Genomic DNA, 20,480 nt, shown 5'->3' on the forward strand with positions numbered 1-20,480 from the left:
TTGAATATGTCCTATTTGTGAAATTTTCCCTATACCTTATTAAAATAATTTTCCTAAATACCTCATCCTCATATATAATTATTTTCTAACAGAAGAATGTAAAGTCTTATTAGCATCATTTTGCATATTTGTGAATTATGGAGAATCTTAAAATGAAACTGTATGCAAAAACTTATTTGCCATATGCTTTGTTTCCGTTCTCTGCATTGCATCAGGCATGAGCGTAACAGCCTTTGAGAGGTTAACACTCTGGGCAGTGATGTTGAAGATTCACAGGAGCTTATGGTCCTTGGAGCTGCTCGGCGACATCTATCTGTGACCGACTTCGCCACCCTTAAATGTATTAGCTGCTTTGCAAATCAGAATGTTATTAAAAGTCAGCCAGTTTACATACAGTTATCACATAATCCTCTGTTAAGCAGTTTTTATGCTACAATCTCTGGAATTTTTCTCCTCTTGACATAGGACTGCTTAATAGTTTTAAATTCTTAAATCAAAAGGTTAAACGTTAGTTTACTCTGGCATACTCTAGACCCACCTCTATACATGACCTCTCAATAGTGCTGCATTCTTATTTTTGCAAGTCATATTTCCTTGGTCATATTTAAGCATTTAGTACTTTAGCTTTTAAAGGGAACTGCTTAATCCAGGTGTCTTGGTGGCATGTCCATACGATGCTGAAAACTAAGAAGCGGCCCGAGGACAGATGATTCACACATGTTTTTCTGTCTGATCCTAACCATTTACGCTGCAGGAATTCAGTACTGCCAGCAGAGACTGAGATGTTTCAGCTCCATTTTCCCAGGCCAATATGGTAAAAGAATTAGGGAGAGACTAGATGGAAAATTGGGAAGGAGAACATTTATTTGGGTAGAGGAGAGGATAACAGGGAAAGGTTTAGATAGCTGTGATAAATGTAAAGATAATCCTTTAGGCAAAATTGGAAATGGACATGATCTATTCTGGAAACCCTAACTGCTAAGGAACCATAACAGGCAGAATGAAAACTTGTTTCATTTATTTCTCTGTATTCTCAGCCTTTCCTCACTGGTTCTTTCGCAGGGTTTTATGTTTGAACGTACCATGCCTTTAGACTGTCCTTGGACAGGGCTGAGATAAGCCCTGAGCAATATGCTAACATTGATATGGAACCTTCATATAAATTCTACAGAAAAGTAGCATTTTTGTTTTGATGATCTGTTGCTGTGTGTGTATGCGTGTTTGCATTCAGTGAGGTAGAACTCTCTTAAAAAAGCCGTCAGTCTTAATCTCCCTGTGGTTATTCATAGCTAGTTGCTGGAGTCAGAATTCACACGGTTGCTCTTTGGATGGAACATTCTTTTTCAAGTGGAACCTGAAGTGTGTGTTATAATGGAAAGATGGTAAATGGATTTCCTTACGAGTTAGGAGGAAGGGTAATGAGAATATGTTATGTAAATACATTTGTATCTTATTGGAATTTGATTAGAGCCAGGAAAATATGGGCCTCTACAGTATTTCTTTGCATGTATTTTCTACACCTTGTTTGCATATGCGTTTTCCTATTCTCTGGTTGTTTATCTGTATGTCCAGATCTCCTCTCTGAAATTTTATAGAGTCTGGAGCTGTCTGACAGTAGAGCTTTTCTGTTTTACTGAATGTTTTGTTGGTGCATATGGTCTGACATGGATGAGCAGCCACGGTGAGATTTTGGAGTCTATTAAACTGGCTCATTAAAAAGATCAATCTGTTTCTGTAATAACACTGGGAACCATCAGTCACTAAAAGAGGGAAAAACTGACACCTGAGGAGAAAACACATTTTGGTAATTTGTTCATGACATGTCACGAACAAAAGAGTGCTCTATATTTTGTTTACAATGTTGAGGGCTCAAATTCTGTGACGATTGCTGATTTAATCTACTAAACAGTCGTCATGCATTTCAGGGATGGGTTTTGGCAAATTTAACTTTCTTCTCATCCTTAAATACGATTGTCATTGGTTGTGTTTTTTTATTTTTTTTTTTGAACATTGTTATTTACAGAGAAATGAATACTCTGGGGTAGTCGATGAAATCTTTTTTTTTTTCCTGTATGGAACAGTGAAATTTATTCTACTTCCTTTTTAAAATAGCTCTGGGGTGAGTCTCTGAACAGGTCTTTGTAGACTATTGTAGAACCCAAATTAGAGAAAGACAGTTTTCATTTAAAAATCATGCTATTTTTTTTCCCTAAAATATTAGGGAAAGTTATTAGAAAATTCCGATTACTACTCTTTGTTAATATGTAAAAGTTTATTATTTATGGGAGACCTTTATTTTGCCATTCTGTGATGAGAGAAGCTGAAGAAGGGAATATGAACCTGTTTTGGAACTGGTTCAATGAAGTGATCACTTTCAAAGATGAGACAAGAAGTTAAGGGTGTTCTTTAAAACTGCTCAACAGGGGGGCCGGCCCCATGGTGCAGCGGTTAAGTGTGCACATGCCGCTTCAGCAGCCCAGAGTTCGCCAGTTCAGATCCTAGGTGCAGACCTATGCACCTCTTGTCAAGCCATGCTGTCACAGGCATCCCACATAAAATAGAGAAAGACAGGCATGGATGTTAGCTCAGGGCCAGTCTTCCTCAGCAAAAAAAAGAGGAAGATTGGCAGCAGATTTTAGTGCAGGGCTAATCTTCCTCAGAAAAAACCTACTCACTGTGATGGCACGTGAAGACACTGGAACTCTCAAATGGAGTGAGGAGGGAAAAGAACAGTTAAGCAAAACTGCATTTTCTTGAGACTGCAGAATGGATAAAAATTACTAAGCTTTAAAAAAAAATACTTGCGTTGGGCCAGACTGGTGGTGTAGTGGTTAAGTTCATGCTCTGCTTTGGCAGCCCAGGGTTTGCCAGTTCGGACCCCAGGCACAGACCTACACACCGATTATCAAACCATGCTGTGGCAGGTGTCACACATATAAAGTAGAGGAAGATGGGCACGGATGTTAGCTCAGGGCCAGTCTTCATCAGCAAAAATAGGAGGATTGGTGGCGAATGTTAGCTCAGGGCTAGTCTTCCTCAGAAAAAAAAAAGAAAGAAAAAAGTGTTAATTATCTTTGCTGTCTTTCTTCTTTCACAGCTTTGATATCACAGCTTTTTGTTATAATTTGTCTTTAATATTGTGTTCTCACTTGTTATGCTAATTTTCTGACTCAGAGAATCTTTCCTGCTTAAGAAATCAAACTAAGTGATCATTGGTTTTGTGTGGGTAACACAGTCTTCCCCCATTTCAAATGATTGACGTTAAGTATTAATCCCTTTCATATATGTGTAATCATTTTAATGTAATTATGCTTTAAATTACCCTCAGTTTAACTCATCTTAACTTTTGTTATGAAGGCCACATAGTTGCATTAATAGCTATTTCCTCCTTCCCCAATTATCAAACATTATTTTCTAAAAAGACTTGCCTGAACTTCAGAAATATATATTTTGTCAAGGATCTTATGGATTTAGCAGGCCAACCCTATCTCTTTATGCTTGAGGACAGTAAGGCCCCAAGAACTTGCCTTTATTTTTCTTTCTTTCTCTCTTTTTTTAAAATTGCAGTAACATTGGTTTATAACATTATATAAATTTCTGGTGTACATCACTATATTTTGATTTCTGTGTAGATTACATCATATTCACCACCCAAAGACTAATTACAATCCATCATCACACACATGTTTCTAATCACCCCTTTTGCTCTCCTCCTTCCCCCTTCCCCTTTGATAAGCACCAATCCAGTCTCTGTCTCTATGTGATTGTTTGTTCTTGTTTCTTCTATTTATGAGTGAAATTGTATGGTCTTTGACTTTCTCCCTCTGACTTATTTCACTTAGCGTAATACCGTTAAGGTCCATCCATGTTGTCACAAATGGCTGGATTTCATCATTTCTTATGGCTGAGTAGTATTCCATTGTACATATATATACCACATCTTCTTTATCCGTTTGTCCCTTGTTGGGCACCGAGGTTGCTTCCAAGTCTTGGCTATTGTGAGTGTTGCCGCATTGCACACAGGGGTGCATGTATCTTTACACATTCGTGTTTTCATGTTCTTTGGGTAGACACCCAGCAGTGGAATAGTTGGATCATATGGTAGATCTATTCTTAATTTTTTGAGGAATTGCCACACTGTTTTCCACAGAGGAATCTCCATACCAGTTTGCACTCCCACCCGCAGTGTACTTGTTGTTTCCTGTCTTGTTAATTATAGCCATTCTGACAGGAATGAGATGATATCTCATTGAAGTTTTTGATTTGCATTTCCCTCATAGTTAATGATGTTAACATCCTTCGAAAGAACTTGCTTAAAGTCACAAAGCTTCTTTGTGTAGAAACCAGCATATTTACATACCTGAAATCTTTCAGCTGCACAAAATGTTTTAATGTATAGAGTTTGAATAAGGAAAGCTCAACTAAGAATTTTTTTTTCTCCTTACTTTTTCCTCATTTATTTCTTCTCTATAATTGCTCAAGTGGGTAAATGCAATAGTATAATATTTTAGGGTTTATAAATCTTTATAACGATAGAGGATCCACAGTCAGCCAGGTTTCCTGGCTTAATGAATAAGTTAGAAAACACTGAAGGTTGGAGGGTCAGAAGGAAGTAATTTTGAAGCCATGTTGGTTGAATATATAAGATTTGTTAGCACAGTACACAGCAGCTGAACCTTCCAGGTCCGTTTTTCCTTTTCTGCAAAATGAATGAAGTTTCAATATTTTTGTCTTTCTAAAGAGAAAAGGTAGGTATACTATACAAGGAATTGTAGTGTTGATTGACTATGCAAATAAGAATTAAATGTGTATTATCTACTGCATTTAGTTTTCTATGAAAAATGTAGGAAATTTGTATTATATTCGTACATTCTTGTTTTCTGTTGCGTCTTTTATGCATTCTTCAGTTTCAAGAAGTGAGTCGGGCAGAGTAGGGCCCATGGCAGAGTGGTTAAGTTTGTGCCCTCTGCTTCCGGGGCCCAGGGTTTCGCCGGTTCAGATCCTAGGTGCAGACATGGCACTGCTCATCAAACCATGCTGAGGTGGCAGCCCACATGCCACAACTAGAAGGACCCAAAACTAAAAATACACAACTATGTACCAGGGAGCTTTGGGAGAAAAAGGAAAAATAAAATCTTGGAAAAAAAAAAAGCGACTAATCATCCTTGTAGAAATGATTTTTTTTTTATATTAGCACATCAATTGTGAAGGCTTCTAGTGAAATCGCTTTAAGTTGTATTTACATGTTGAGAAATATAGCATGGTTGTAGAGGACATTTTGATCTCTCCACACTCCAGCATCTATATTAACTTATTAACCTTATTTCTTGCTGCTCTCCTAGGGTCTAGCCCTGCCTTAGTCTATATTCTGACTGGTGGTTTCTGCTCTGTTCCCTAGTTCTTTGGTTTCAACCCCATCCCCTTTTTAAAATTGAGGTATCTTTGGTTTATAACATTGAATAAATTTCAGTGTACATCATTATATTTCAACTTCTGTATAGACTGCATTGTGTTCACCACAAAAAGTCTAGTTTCCATTGTCAACTTACAAATGTTCCTCTTTACCCCTTTCACCCTCCCCATACCCCCTTTCACTCTATTAACCATCAATCAAACCTCCTCTGTATCTGTGTTTGTTTTGTTCTTGTTGTTGTTTTATCTTCCACATGAGTGAACGTATTTGTCTTTCTCCATCTGACTTATTTCACTTAGCATAATACCTTCAAGGTCCATCCATGTTGTTGCAAATGACAAGATTTCATCTTTTTCCATGGCTGAGTAGTATTCCATTGTATGTATATGTGTGTGTGTGTGTGTATGTATAATATCTTTTTTATCCATTCATCCATTCATGGGTACTTAGGTTGTTTTCAGGTCTTGGCTATTGTGAATAATGCTGCAATGAACATTGGGGTGCAAATATCTTTTTGACTGTTTTCATGTTCTTTGGATAAATACCCAGAAGTGGAAGAGTTGGATCATATGGTAGTTCTATTCTTAATTTTTTGAGCAATCTGCATACTGTTTTCCATAGTGGCTGTACCAGTTAACATTCCCACTAGCAGTGTATGAGGGTCCCCTTTTCTCCATACTCTCTCCATTTGTTATTTCTTGTCTTTTTAATTATAGCCATTCTGATGGATGTGAGGTGATAAATAATTGTAGTTTTGATTTGCATTTCCCTAATAATTAGTGATGTTGAACATCTTTCATGTGCCTGTTGGCCATCTGTCTGTCGTCTTTGGAAAAATGTCTGTTTAGATCCTCTGCTCATTTTTTAATTGGGTTGTTTGTTCTTTTGTTGTTGAGTTGTATGAGTTCTTTATTTATTTTGGATATTAACCCCTTATTAGATATGTAATTTGTGAATATCTTCTGGCAACTGGTGGGTTATTTTTTTCTTTTGTTGATGGTTTCCTTTTCTGTGCAGAATCCTTTTAGTTTGGATTGGAAGAATTAACATGATTAAAATGCCCATATTAACTAAAGCAATCTACAGATTCAGTGCAATCCCTATCAAAATCCCCGTGACATTTTTTGTGGAAATAAAACAAATAATCCTAAAATTCATATGGGACTACAAATGACCCCAAATAGCCAAAGAATCCTGAGAAAAAAAGAACAAAGCTGGAGGTAGCACACTCCCTGATTTCAAAGTATACTGCAAAGCTATAGTAGTCAAGACAGCATGGTACTGGCACTAAAACAGACACACAGATTAATGGAGCAGAACTGAGAGCCCGGAAATAAACCCATACGTCTCTGGACTGCTAGTTTTCGACAGAGGAATCAAGAACATACAATGGAGAAGGGGAAGTCTCTTTAATAAATGGTGTTGGGAAAACTGGACAGCCACATGCAAAAGAATGAAAGTGGACCACTATCTTTCACCATACACAAAAACTAACTCAAAATGGATTAAAGACTGAAACTATAAAACTGCTAGAAGAAAACAGGTAATTCACTCTGACATTGGTCTTAGTAGTATCTTTTTGAATACCATGTCTACTCAGGCAGGGGAAACAAAAGAAAAAAATAAATGTTCCTTAGTTCTTATATGTCATAATTCTATTCATGCTTCACAAGCTAACTCAGACAGGATCTACTACTTGAATGAAGGTTTCCCAATCATAAATATTATAATGTTTACTATTTGCTGAGCAGTTAAGATGTGTCAGGCCCCATGCTAAATAATTTACATAGTAACACATAGCACTTATTTCCTGACAGTCCTTTTGCAGAGATTTGGGCAGGCTGGATAATGTGTCTGAGGTCACATGGCTTGACAGAGGCACTGATAGGATTCCCGTCCTAGGTTCTGAGTTGAACGGCCATGTTCTTATAACTATGATTCTACACCACCAGCCTCTGAGCAACCCAGCTTGAAAACAAAGAGCTTGATGAAGTTATTGAATACCAAATATGTGTTAGGCTCTTTACACAGATTTTTTCATATAGTCCTCTTAGTAGCTCTAACCAAGATAATCATCCCCATTTTGTGGATGAAAACACAGAGGCTCGTAGAACTTAAACCTCCTGAGTTCACCCAGCCAGCAAATAGCACAGCCAAAATTTGAGGCCACCTTCTTAGCCCCTGTTTTTTCAAGTGTATGTTCTGGAGTTGTCTTTTCTCCCTCTGATTTCCCACACCACTTTTGTACTGTTTTTATGGAAGCTGTTGGAGATTATGTCTTGCTCATCTTTGTATGCCCACTAAAGCCCAGGATAGTGTCTTACATATGACAGGTATCTAAAACAAAGCAAACCACTACCACATACATACACAAAACAACAACAAAACACCACTTGAACAAATAAATAAAGTTAAACATAATACAGTCATTTTCAGTAGTATAACAAATGGTCTCTCCCCCAAGAGTCTTTTTTTTTTTTTTTTTATTTCTTGCTTACTTTTTTCTTTTCTGGTAAGGAAGATTGTCCCTGAGCTAACATCTGTGCCAGTCTTCCTCTATTTTGTATATGGGATGCTGCCACAGCATGGCTTGATGAGCAGTGTGTAGGTCCATGCCTGTGATCCAAACCCATGAATTCTGGGCCACCGAAGCAGAGTGAGTGAACTTAACCACTATACCACCGGGCTAGCCCCACTTTGCCTCCTTTCTTGCTTTCTATCATTTTAAAAGATGCATTTCTGAAAATACCCACAGCAGTGAAATAGCCATGAATTACCCAGGAACAAAATGCCATGATTGATTCACTGACCAGAAAAAACTAGAGGGCTCCAGTCAGAATGTGTAGATAACAGATTAGAATAAGAAATAAGATTAGAATAAGAAGGCATAGTTCCCGACAGCAGGAGCAGTAGAAATCATCTGCAGTGGCCAGAAATTAGAAAAGGCAAAGGGACAGCCCTTAACAGACAGTCTAACTGTTGAGCAGATGGCGAGCTTCAGGAGACACATAACAGAAGCACTCCACTTTCTCACTGGGGGAGGGAAGGCTCTGTGAACCCACATATTGTAAGAATTGAAGGTCCAGTTATCATGTTTACAGGTCTGGAGTGGCCAACATCCACCTGTGTCTTATTTGCTCTTGAAGGTATTAGCATGCTGCTCAGGAGGTTGTCTCCTGGGTGATTATTTAGTAATGGAGAGATTGAAGGCACTTCTTTCTGTGTGAGCCGATAGTGATGCTCCTGTATCATTTAGCTCGTCTGCTCTTCATCATCTAAATATCCCATTTCTTCTAGGATGATAGCAAAACACAGAAACCACTGCAGGTTGTCATGGAGAATTAGGGTTGATTTTCTTTTTAAGGAGGTGGGGGAATTTGTAATATATTTTGATTCAGGTACATTATTCAACACCAATAGAAAGGTGTTATGTAAAGTTCTTATCTAAATTCATCTTTTTCCTAATAAGTCTTGAAGAAACCTTTTACTGAACTGTGTTTTAAAAATATGGTGACAAGAATGACTTTTACCCCCTTTGATTCACTGTCTGGTCCTTCTATGGAACGTTAACAAACTGCCTATGTTAGAAAAGGGAAGGAAGATGTGTTTAATATTAAGTTATTATATTAATATCTTTGGGCTTTTCTTTACTAGAACTGTTACCTCCTGAGATTTAGATACAGACTTCTAAAATACAGAAGTAAAGAATTTTTTTTTTTTTTTTTTTTTTTTACCTATTTTGAGACTCTGCCGGCATCTCAGTCCCAGCTGTGGCTGAGATGCTGGCAGAGTGGGACAGTGGTGTGATCAGCCAAGATAATAAGATGTCCTGGGGTAGGGCAGAGGGACCTATGCCAGAGATGCTTAAGAGACCAGCAGCAGGACTTGATTTAGAGACAAAATTATAGAGTGACTTCTGAGTTTCTGCTTGGGTGACTGGTAGAGGGTAGCATAATTGACTAGTACAGAAAGTACCAGGAAAAGATGACGTCAGTTTGGCTATGTTCTGTTTGAAATGCCTGTGGTAACTCTGAGAAGGTGTGTATTTATTTATAACAGGACTAAGGTTAGAATTTTTGAGTTTCTTCCTTGCCATTCCAAGGTTTAGTATCTTGTACCAATTTGCCTTTCCCTAGAACAATCTTTACAGTGATATTTTCCTCACTTAAAAAATAATTTAATCTAGGAAAAAACTTAGGCCTGTTTCTGTCATGTAAGAGATTGCTATGGTCTTCTTATTCTGTTTATTGCCATGATCTTACAATAGTTTTTTTTCTTCTTCCCCATTTCCTTGAATGTTATACTGTTTTATATAAATGTTGCTATGGGATTATGAGTGCACACTAGCCAATCATGAATATATTTTATGTATCATAAAATATTTTATGTAGAGGAAAGTTTTTAATTTTTTTATTTTTTTGAGGAAGATTAGCTCTGAGCTAACTACTGCCAATCCGCTTTTTGCTGAGGAAGCCTGGCCCTGAGCTAACATCCATGCCCATCTTCCTCTATACGTGGGACGCCTACCACAGCATGGCTTTTGCCAAGCGCTGCCATGTCCGCACCCAGGATCCGAACCCGTGAACCCCGGGCCGCCGAAAAGCAGAATGTGCGAACTTAACCGCTGTGCCACTGGGCCAGACCCGAGGAAAGTTTTTAAAAAAGGTCTTTTCTTTCTCAAATAAATCAGTTTACAGCCTCTGTTATTGAGGAACTGAGAAGTAACAGCCTGAGGTGGGGTAAAGTACAAATTAGGTTGCCTAAGTTTTCTGTTGTTTTTTTTGTTTTGTTTTGTTTTATTTTCCACATATTGTTTCCTGTTAGTTTCATTTTACTGGGCAGGAAACTATAGCCAGAACGTTAACTTTGCTAGGTAACTTCAAGGTCACACAGCTGAATCTTGAGCGTTCCTCTATTCTTAGGACCATCAGACCCTGAGAGAGAAGTGATTGGGGTCTAAATGTTGAAGTGGTGAGATCATGTTCAGGAAAATTTCTCCTGGTAGGGAGAGAGAATATCCTCAGGTTGATTTTAAAAAAACAAATGAAAAGTACCTTCCAGAAATCCGTGAGACATGATGGACTACCAACGAGAATTTGAGTTATTTCAAGGGTATGCTGGTCTGGGACAATGAAAAACATTTGTTAATTTTGCCTAATACACTTTGAAAGAGCAACAAACATGCAAATTTGGAATTTTCCCAAGCAAATGTGGTGTAGATGGTTGCCGGCATTTCTAAGCAATACAGACAAATAGCAGTGAAGTTGTTTCTGTTAGCTTTCTGGGCTGAGCCTTTGATGGTGTTGGTCTTACACATAGACATGCGTGATTCGGTGAAGCACCAGGGAGACCTTTCATAGTTTCATTTCTGTAGGCTGTCAGCTTTCTTGCTTGCTGTTAAAATGTAATTACCTCTCTGAGGTGATGAGCTTTGTTGTTTCAATAGCTAACAGAGTGATGGGACCCAGGACAGGACAGGAGAGACCAGATAGAAATGATAAGACAGACCCAGGACCTAGCCCTGCTTCTTAGGATATTACTATCCTTGTTTTGGGAGGAGAAAAAAGCTCTGTTTTCATAATAATGGGTCCTTGAAGAAATAGCACTGATCAGACAGCTGATCTGAGGGCAAAGATAAATAACAAATCTAACCACTTTGAAAATTCTAAGAATTCTTCTAATGTTGTACGTTGTTGTTAGCTTTGAACAAGGACAGACAAACCAGTAAGTTGAGGTGGTTTGACACAACTGGGTCAAAGGTATTTCCATATTTAGGAATGTAACAGGGCCTGCTGTAAGGTATTGAGGATATTTTCTATTTTTGCACAAAAAATCAGCTATAAATAATTAAATTGTTCAAGCAAAGAACAGAGAAATTCTCTGTTGGCTCAAGTGGTTGACTTAGACACAGTTTGGCTAGAGGATAATCAGCCCTGTAGGTTTTGATCTGCATAACTGTGACATTAGATGTAAATATAGGATAATTGAATTGCAGAGTTTTCAAACTAGAAGGGACCACAGAAATCTTCTAGTCCAGTGGTTTTCAAACTGAATTTTAGCAGCAGACTTTTTCCTTTAAAAATGAAACCTTAGGTGGAACCCCAGTTTTTAAAATGGATAAGAATAATAAGTGGGTTCCTCTGGTCCTTTAAATCATTGTTTTGGGGGAAAATTCTTCATTGCCTACGGAAAGAATCCCTTAAGCACCTCAAGTGACAGTTTGGAAACCACTGATCTAGTCTAACGTTTTCATTTTACAGATGAGCAAACTGAGGTCCGGAGAGGTTAAGTGGCTTGCTCAAAGTCACACAGCTAGTCAGGTAGGAGCCAGGACTAGATCTCAGGTCTCTTGATTCCCAGTCCAGTGCTCTTTCCACTATATCACACTGCCAGTAAGGTAGGTGCTGGGTTATCATTATATTCATATCTAGTAGTAGTCTTCAGTATTTTCTAACTGATTTGTGTTGGTAATACACATTGAATATTGAAGTGTATTATTCAGACATGTATAGGATATGAAAATACAGATTAGAATCACATAGATATCCTCTTAGAAAATAAATCAATATCTAGAATGTTTTCTTTTACTTTTAAAAATTATTTTAAAGTAATGCATTTATATAATGTCTGAGCTATACTGGACATTTTAATCTGTCCATGATCAAAATGTATGGAGTGAGTATGTTTTAGTGCAGACACATGCTTTGATGGGAGCAGCACTGGGACTTCTGGCGGTCACTCCCATGGGGACCTTGCCCTGCTGTCATTTCCAGTGTCGGTCAGTTTCTCATCTCCACAACAGTGCATCTTTCTTCAGCATGTGGTGGGCATGGATTTATTTCATAGTGAACTCTGCAGAGTTTCCCTCAGTTCTTTGTGTGCCAATGTGTTCTGTCTCTAACTCCTTTAATCATGGATTGTCACTGGGTCTCTACCCTAAAGGGACATAAAGGATGGTTCATTATAGAATCCTGTTGCCCCTAATGATCTCTCTTGTTGAGATACTTCCCTCCAGTATTATCAGACAAAGACTACCCTAGACACTGGGGAAGTAGAAGAAGTGTCTTAAGACCTCTATGCTGTTATCACCAACCTAAATCAAAAAGGCATGCAGAAATCTTCAGCTACTGTACTTGGTAGAATTCTTATGGGGAAATTTCCCAGGGAAAATGGGTGAGAGCACTGGTCTAAGGATAGAGTGCTGGTCTTGTGAGGAGAGCTAGCTACTAAGTAAAAACTTAGTTTAGGAGCTGTGATTCCAGTCAAAGTTGTATGTGGTTTGTTCCTATCTTACTGAGTATATTGAATTAGTTTCTAAGAATAGAGAGATACACTCAGCCAGAAAATATGTCTTTAGCCCTGCTTCTGTTTGAGAATCTAAGAGCAGTGATTAGTTATCAGGTCTCATCCCATGGTCCTTCTGGGAACCAAGTTCAAATTTCTGTGTATCACATGATGAAGTGCAGTCAAGGTCTGTCTGTCCTGCCCTAAGACCTGATGACCCCAGAGAATTCACATAGTTCCTCGGGGCGTGTGTTTCCTCAACTTTAAAATAAGGAGGTTTACCTAGATCCTCCTTCTAGTCCCAGCTGAGTTCTGTATGACGGCTAATCTATTATCTAGGTGTCTTCTAGGTAATGTCAGAGTCCCAGACATTGCATTGTTTTATTGCGTTAGTTCAGTTTGATCAGTGCTGTCCAGTAGAACTTTCTGAGATGATGGAAATATTCTCTACCTGCACAGTCCAATACCATAGCCACTAGCCACGGTGGCAGTTGAGCACCTGAAATTTGTCTACTACTGCTAAAGAAGTGAATTTTAAACTTTATTTAATTTTAATTAACTTACATTTAATTTAAACAGCCTCACGTGGCTACTGTATGGATGACACAGGTCTTAGATGTTCTCTGACATGAAAGTCAGTCGCCAGGTTGGATAAATGGAATAAGTGTACTTAAGAATTCATCAAGGGAGCGATGCTATTCTACCTTGATGAATCTTCATCCAATACAATCAGTCTTAGGGTAATTTGTTAGAAGGCAAGTACTCTTTTGAATGCAAATGTTATTTGTAGGAGGAGATTGGGTTTCCTCTTATCTATGACTTAACCACATGAGCTTCAGCTGAAAAGGTATTTGCTAATTTGATGAGATCTGAAACATTTTCACTTGTGTGCAGTCTTGTGAACATTTAGGCCCCAGCATGGGTTCCGGTGAATTCCCAAAGGTCTGCTGGGAAGCTGAGTTTAGAAAGTTTCTGGCCGGTAAAGGAATATTCTGTTTATATTACAGTTCAAATCTCAGTGTCAACTGTGTTGGTTTCTGAGTACATTATGAAATAAACTCTTTTTCTTCCTCCCTCAGAACCAAAGAAAATGGCTTTGACAGAGAGCCTTTGCACTCAGAACATCCAAGCAAGCGACCATGCACTATTAGCCCAGGCCAGCGGTACAGTCCAAATAATGGCTTATCCTACCAGCCCAATGGCCTGCCTCACCCAACCCCACCTCCACCTCAGCATTACCGTTTGGATGATATGGCCATTGCCCACCACTACAGGGACTCCTATCGACACCCCAGCCACAGGGACCTCAGGGACAGAAACAGACCTATGGGTAAGACTGAAGGAACTCTTCACTTCTTATGGGATTGGATGCTTGAAGACTTGCATCATTACTTCTCAGCTGAACTTGAGGCTTGAAATCTGATAGGGGTAAAAATTCTCTTCTCTTTCTTTATATTGTCTCTTTTATGAGATAACTTAGTTAGTATTCATATGTTCTTTAACAGCTGTGCTTTCTCTCACATTCTTTACAACAGCAGGTTATTTATTTTTTTTGGGGGGGGAGCGTCTAAATTAATATAAAACCCTCAACTGTATTAACAAATGCAAAGTGAATTTTTAGTTTAATTTTTTTTAATGTGAGAAATTTCATATGCAATCGATCTGCCACATACGTTTTTAAAAATGTTTCTTTTCTTTCATTGTATCTTTTATTTCAGATAGTCTTAAGGTCCATTTTGATTTTTCGAGTCTCCATGATATTCTGGATTTGAAAAATATGATATGGTATGATATCTGTAGCTTAACTCAACATATGTTCTTTGAGGAATGTTTTGGTACTTTTTTTTTTTTTTTTTTTTACCTGAAAGTGCCAGTGATTCAATTTAGTATTGACAATTTAGTGTCAAAGATCAAAATACCAAAGAAGGAATGAGTTTGGGTAAATGTGTGTTCCATTGGCCTGTGTTCATTACTTCTTTGCATAAAATTATTGGAAGTGAGGCATTTAGGAGACATTTTCTTTTAAAGAACAAGTGTCCACCATGAAAAACGAGAAGGAAGATGAACCAAGTAAGTTTTGATACACAGTCAGTGGTCGAGGTGATTACATCAGAGCACTGTCCCTGGGCCTCCTTCAGGTCCTAATTTTTGGTGAGTCAAGCTATTTATAAACTGATAGCAACAGTCAGCCCTCTCTTCTTTTTCCGTCTCCTGTGTCCATACCACCCACTAGCAGGACTTCCTTTATCTTGTAGCTGGTTGTTGACAGACTTTCCTGACATTGACAATTTGGTGGGCAGGATACTGGAAACAGCAACGGATGAAGGCCAAGTGAAAAACCAAAACACAGAGCTGAGGATGCAGAACTCAGGGAAAGGCACCCAGCCAGTTATCCTCTGCTTGAATAGTGGGAACAGTGTGTTTTTAGCCACAGGTAGAGAGTATGGTGAGCAGAAATTTACGTTACATTTCTAACTAGGTTACTAGCAAATAGGAGCTGCCTCATGTAGCATCTTTTTGCCTTTCTACACACAACTCTGCAAATGTTTAGAAAGCAGATAGAGAGAGTCAGGGTGAGGGGAGGGGTGATTGATGTCCTGGTTGTGAGATAGTAAAATAGTAGTTCTGCTTCGCTACAGTAGTCATTTCTACGTTTGTATTGTGTATTGGACAAATGGCTAAGCGTATAATTTGTGCTTTCTTAATAGCTAGTCTCTCTGATGTTCTCTCAGGTACCATTTCTGAAGAGCTGTCTAAATTGGTTATGTTATTTCTCGGTCTGGATTGTATTCTGACCCCAAAATCGAACATGATAACAACTGCTTTCGAAGCAAAAGCCTTGCCATTTATTTATGACTTAATGCCCCCAAACCATGATTGCTCATTCTCAAATAGAAGTGGAGTCACTAGATTATTATTAGACCAGTTCAAAATATCCCACTTAGTATGTGTTAGGAAATGGCCTATTTCTTAGACAGCAAATGCTATTTTATGAAATATTCGTACCAGTGCACTATAAAGTAATCACCAAGGAAGTAATTACGCTTCTGTGCAGTAATTATGTTTTCATCTCGTAATGTAAAATATCCCTTTATGAATTAATCTGTGCCCACTGGTTTTATATGATTTTTCTTCAGACCATATTCCTTACCTTTTAATTATATTCACTTATAAAACTAACAGTGCTAATCTCTATAAATGTGTGCAACTACTTAACCATCCCTAAGGTCTGGCAGAGTTTAGTGTGTGTTAACGTAAAATAAAATCTTGATATGTGAGTAACAAATTATGGTGTTACATCAGGCTGCCATTTTGAGAATATAAAAATTATTATAAAGATATACTGAGTCTGGTAGGATTTATAAATGCCTATTATGTGTAGAGACATACACTCACTAGAATCCTTTGTTAAAATAACTTTATAAGCAGTATTAGTTTATAAGTAAACTTAGAGTTTAACTAGTTAGGAATCAGTTAAGACTCAACATTAGTGTCAAATTTCCCACAAATGAAAATGTATTTTAATGAGTCTGAGCTATTTTCCTATAGTACATCCTTCTGGTATTATGAATATAAATAAAAAGTGTGTGGTGATGAATATTTAAATATCTGAAATAGAGAAAATAATAAATGTGAGATTTTGAGTTGTTTTACTTTTTCTTTTTAAAGGTTTAATTCTATCCAACAAATGGCCTTCAGAGTTCAAAAGCAGTAAATGAGTCCTATATTTTTTCACTGATTACTTGGGGTCAAACATGTTTCTAATGTACTTTTTTTTTTTAAGTGACATAATGCTTAGCGCTTTTCCATTTTTGCTGGAATCCCATTAGCCACAGCCATCCTTTCTGTTGCTTGTTAATATTATTCCAGGTGTTAGAGCTCATATCATTATTGATTTGGTCTGCTGAATTTTTGAGAACCCGTTACTTCCTTCATGTGAGTGTGTAATACCTGGAGGTGCTGTAGCCATCTTGTAGCCATGAGGGGACAGCCGAGAAACTTTTGAGAACTCTGGAGTTCTTGGTTCTTAAAGGGAAATAGTAAGATATCTCCATTGGGAAAGTCAGTGCCACATTTATATCTTTATCCTTCTCTGGTTGTTTTCTGTGATGACTCATTTCAACGGTAATGCTTTTTCCCTAAAACATAGGCAACAAATAAGTCAACAAAAATTACATATTTGCAAACATTTCAACTTGAAATAGTCACAACAAACAGAGCAATAACTAAATATTACTTTTCTCCCATGTCTTTTCTATTATGCAATTTATTAAGACATATTTGCAATTTTGCTTTTTTACCAATAGATGGCATTGACAATTTTAACTTTTAAAATGTATCTCAGAATGTGTTCTAATTGGACAGGAATGATGCAAAGTGTTTTATATTTAGCTTTTTACTTAGTCTGAGAAAGAGCTGTCATGTATTTGATCACTTCTATCAGCTCTAAATTAAATCATATTTCATGGATGGCTGAAAAGAGTCATGTGACTCATCTTTATTTCTCTAAAGCAGCTAAAAGAGGGGATTTCTAGCCACTCAGATTTCCCACAAAGTGGAATGCAGTATTTCATAACTCTTGTCCTATTTTAACTCCTATATAATGCCCTCAGAGACAGAGCCTAGGTGTCTAAAAGGCACACCACGCCATATTAATTTGCTCTTCAGAATAACGGTGTGAGAAGTAGCAGTCAAACAGAAGAGTTTCAGTTGTTTAGAATGGAGAATATTTCAGTTGTTTAGAATGGAGAATATTGCCGTAGCCCAATGTCTTTCTTTTACAGTAGTACGTAAGGTGTTTTATGCGTAATGAATTTGTAAGAGAAGCAGCACATTTTCAGGTATCTCTGATCAGAGCCTTCCATCCTATCCTTCTAGCAGGACATGTTTATTTTCTATTTTGATGACCATCCTAGCTAACTGCTCATGTTCATTACTATTGTTGCTTGCTTGGTAAACATTCACATGTTAGTTTTGCATGGTAGTTTATTAACTGTGATGCGAAAGAGCATTAATACTAATGCTGTGGATTACATATTAGGACTTTCAGCTTCTTGACTTGGATTTATGATATTTGTCCAAATTATATCTGGTATGTTGATTTTTTTTTTCCATAAAGGATGTTCAGTTTGTTTCTGTTTTTATTTTTGGGTAAATTGAATGTGTATATGTAGCTTTCATATTGTGCAAACCTCTCTTTATGGCCTAATTGTATCATGGAAGTATATGTAGTAGGGATTGGGTCCATTTATACTATGCTGAAATGTGGAAAAATTTTACCATGCTTGTTTTAGATAAGCATATCCCTGCTCATGTGAAACGATTTATGCTCTCTTTATTTTCAATGCAGGAAAGTCACACTTTGAAACCACTTAATGGCTACTTGTGGTTTCTGGTATTGATTAAGAGTTAGGATATATTTCTATTTTCACTTAGGGAACGTTGTATGGGTAACTAGCTCAGGGCTTGGTGTCACTTTACTTCCTGTTTCTTCATGTGGAAGAGAAAAGGTTCTGACCAGATGACCTCTAAAATTCATTCTAGTTCTAACATTTTCTCATTCTACGAGGAACCCGTTAGGTAATTCTGAATCTGAGTATGACTCACGTCTCCATTCAACGTCAAATGTATTTTCACATTATTTAGTTTGCCCATCTTTGCTAAGTGCCTGTGAGCATGTGAATTATGTCCTGAATGCTTCAGGGTGATTCAGACTTCTTCTCTACATTTGTAGGGTTGCATGGCACTCGTCAAGAAGAAATGATTGATCACAGACTAACCGACAGAGAATGGGCAGAGGAATGGAAACATCTTGACCATGTAAGATGTCTGTAATTATTTGGGTTAAAAATTGTTTTGAAAACAGCTGGAGTGAGTTTACGTGATAAAAGGAAACCATGGGGGTACTTTTAACGTATTATGTTTCCTGCTATTCTTGAAAAAAATAATGAGTGAGAATATGAGAAGGAGAATATAGAATTTGATTTCTAAATTGATATCAAAGTCCCTTCCATAAGAGAAATGTGTAGATCATGGAAAGGACTCCTCAAAGCCAGATAAACAGGCTACTGTTTTCTTGTGAAAGGTCATTTAGTTTCTACAGTAATGGAATTAGTATTTGGAAAGGTGGGTTTACTAGCTGTCTGCCTTCAGCTGAAATCTCGCAGTCATGACTCATGTTCATGCCATCCACTTTCTAGCCTCATTCCCATTGAGTTTACTCATCAAGTCTCAATTTCAAATGTAACCTTTGCAAATGTTAGACTGAACTCTTTGGGAATAAAATAGCATCCTTCATTGTCCTAAAATGGTGTGTTTTACTACCCGCAAAGTCTTGAGGTTGTGGTGATTGATATGTTCTTCCTTTTTCCCTGTTTCTCCCATAGCTGTTAAACTGCATAATGGACATGGTAGAGAAAACAAGACGATCTCTCACTGTACTAAGGCGATGTCAGGAAGCAGACCGGGAGGAACTGAATTACTGGATCCGGCGATACAGTGATGCCGAGGACTTAAAAAAGGGCGGCAGCAGTAGCAGCAGCCACTCCAGGCAGCAAAGTCCCGTCAACCCAGACCCAGTTGCATTAGGTAGCTTTTCTTCAGATGGACATACTGAGCAGAGGTTTCTTATGCTATTAATGCTGATTTTATTTTTAACTTGTCTTTTAAAAAATAAATGATATGCAGAGAATTTTAGAACACTAGACACTTGATATATCCTTGAATAAGTCTTGTCTATCTGTTAGGAGAGTGGGCAGATATGCATAGAGCGAGACACTCACAAAACTTAAACTCCTTTTCCAGGTTAATGTGTGGGATTTATTTCAAAGTAGAAGCAGAATTTCATATGCATCACTAAAACGTGTGCTCCTTCATAATGCAGCTCTTTGGACCCTGCCTCCAACTTTCAAGAACCAAATCTCAGGGAGTAGGTCTGGGACTTCTGTACTTGCGGCAAGCTCTCCAGGGGATTGCTGATGCACGCCAGTGTTTGAGAGCACTGCACACAGGGATATGTGTTGTCTGATTTTTAATTAAGGCAGAGTCTCTTAGACAATCTTGTTTTGTAGCTGTATCTTATATTTTTTTAAAAAACACACTTCATCTCAAAACCCCTCCTTGAAGAGAGACCTAAGGGCTGTAGAGTTTGCCCACTGCCACTTGAAAATTAGTGATAAAGATGTAGCTCTCTTCCTGGGATTTGACCTTAACTTAGGTTGCTTAACCATAACTTTTATTAATTCTAGTTATACACAAGACTATTAATAGAGCTGTGCTTTAGAAATTGAATGCCAGTAGGTAGCCATATTTAGTATGGGTATTTGGGAATTGTTGGGGTTATAAATAGAATATAGTCACAAATATATGAAAAGAAATCTTGAACTTGAAAGAATTTTTGAGTGACCTGCGAGCTTTTTCCTGAATTAATAATAAGCTGTCATGATTTACATTGCTGGCTGTTACATATGTATACCATTTGAGTAAACTTAGTGGTGATGGATTGGTGTCGATCCCTGTTCTCTCCTCTTCTGTTCTTATCTTTAGCGCCATACCTGTCAGGTAATTCAGATTAGGGTACAGTCCATGCCGTAAAGCAAAACTAATTACACGTGTGCAGATTAAGCTTATGACATTGGCCTCATTATCACTCATGGCTGATTATCAAAAATTAAAAATTTGAGATATTATCTGGCTATTGATCACATTATCTTTTTATTAAAATTATTCCTAGCCAATAAAGTTTCCCTCGCATTTAGGTTTGTGGATTCCTACTAATGCCCAA

At 37.7% G+C, this 20,480-nt stretch overlaps 1 protein-coding gene across 4 annotated transcripts in view; it reads left to right on the forward strand.

The window, feature by feature from the left end:
* RUNX1T1 (RUNX1 partner transcriptional co-repressor 1) overlaps positions 1 to 20,480 on the forward strand; it is a 145,651-nt gene that overhangs the window by 93,512 nt on the left and 31,659 nt on the right. For all 4 annotated transcript variants that reach the window (XM_046642593.1, XM_046642592.1, XM_046642594.1 and 1 more), the window contains 3 exons: positions 13,777 to 14,027; positions 18,432 to 18,517; positions 19,084 to 19,285. In XM_046642593.1, coding sequence (XP_046498549.1) covers positions 13,777 to 14,027; positions 18,432 to 18,517; positions 19,084 to 19,285 — 539 coding nt within the window. The remainder of the gene's footprint in view (positions 1 to 13,776; positions 14,028 to 18,431; positions 18,518 to 19,083; positions 19,286 to 20,480) is intronic.

The sequence above is a fragment of the Equus quagga genome, chromosome 16 (assembly GCF_021613505.1).
Source record: "Equus quagga isolate Etosha38 chromosome 16, UCLA_HA_Equagga_1.0, whole genome shotgun sequence".
Taxonomy (NCBI): domain Eukaryota; kingdom Metazoa; phylum Chordata; class Mammalia; order Perissodactyla; family Equidae; genus Equus; species Equus quagga.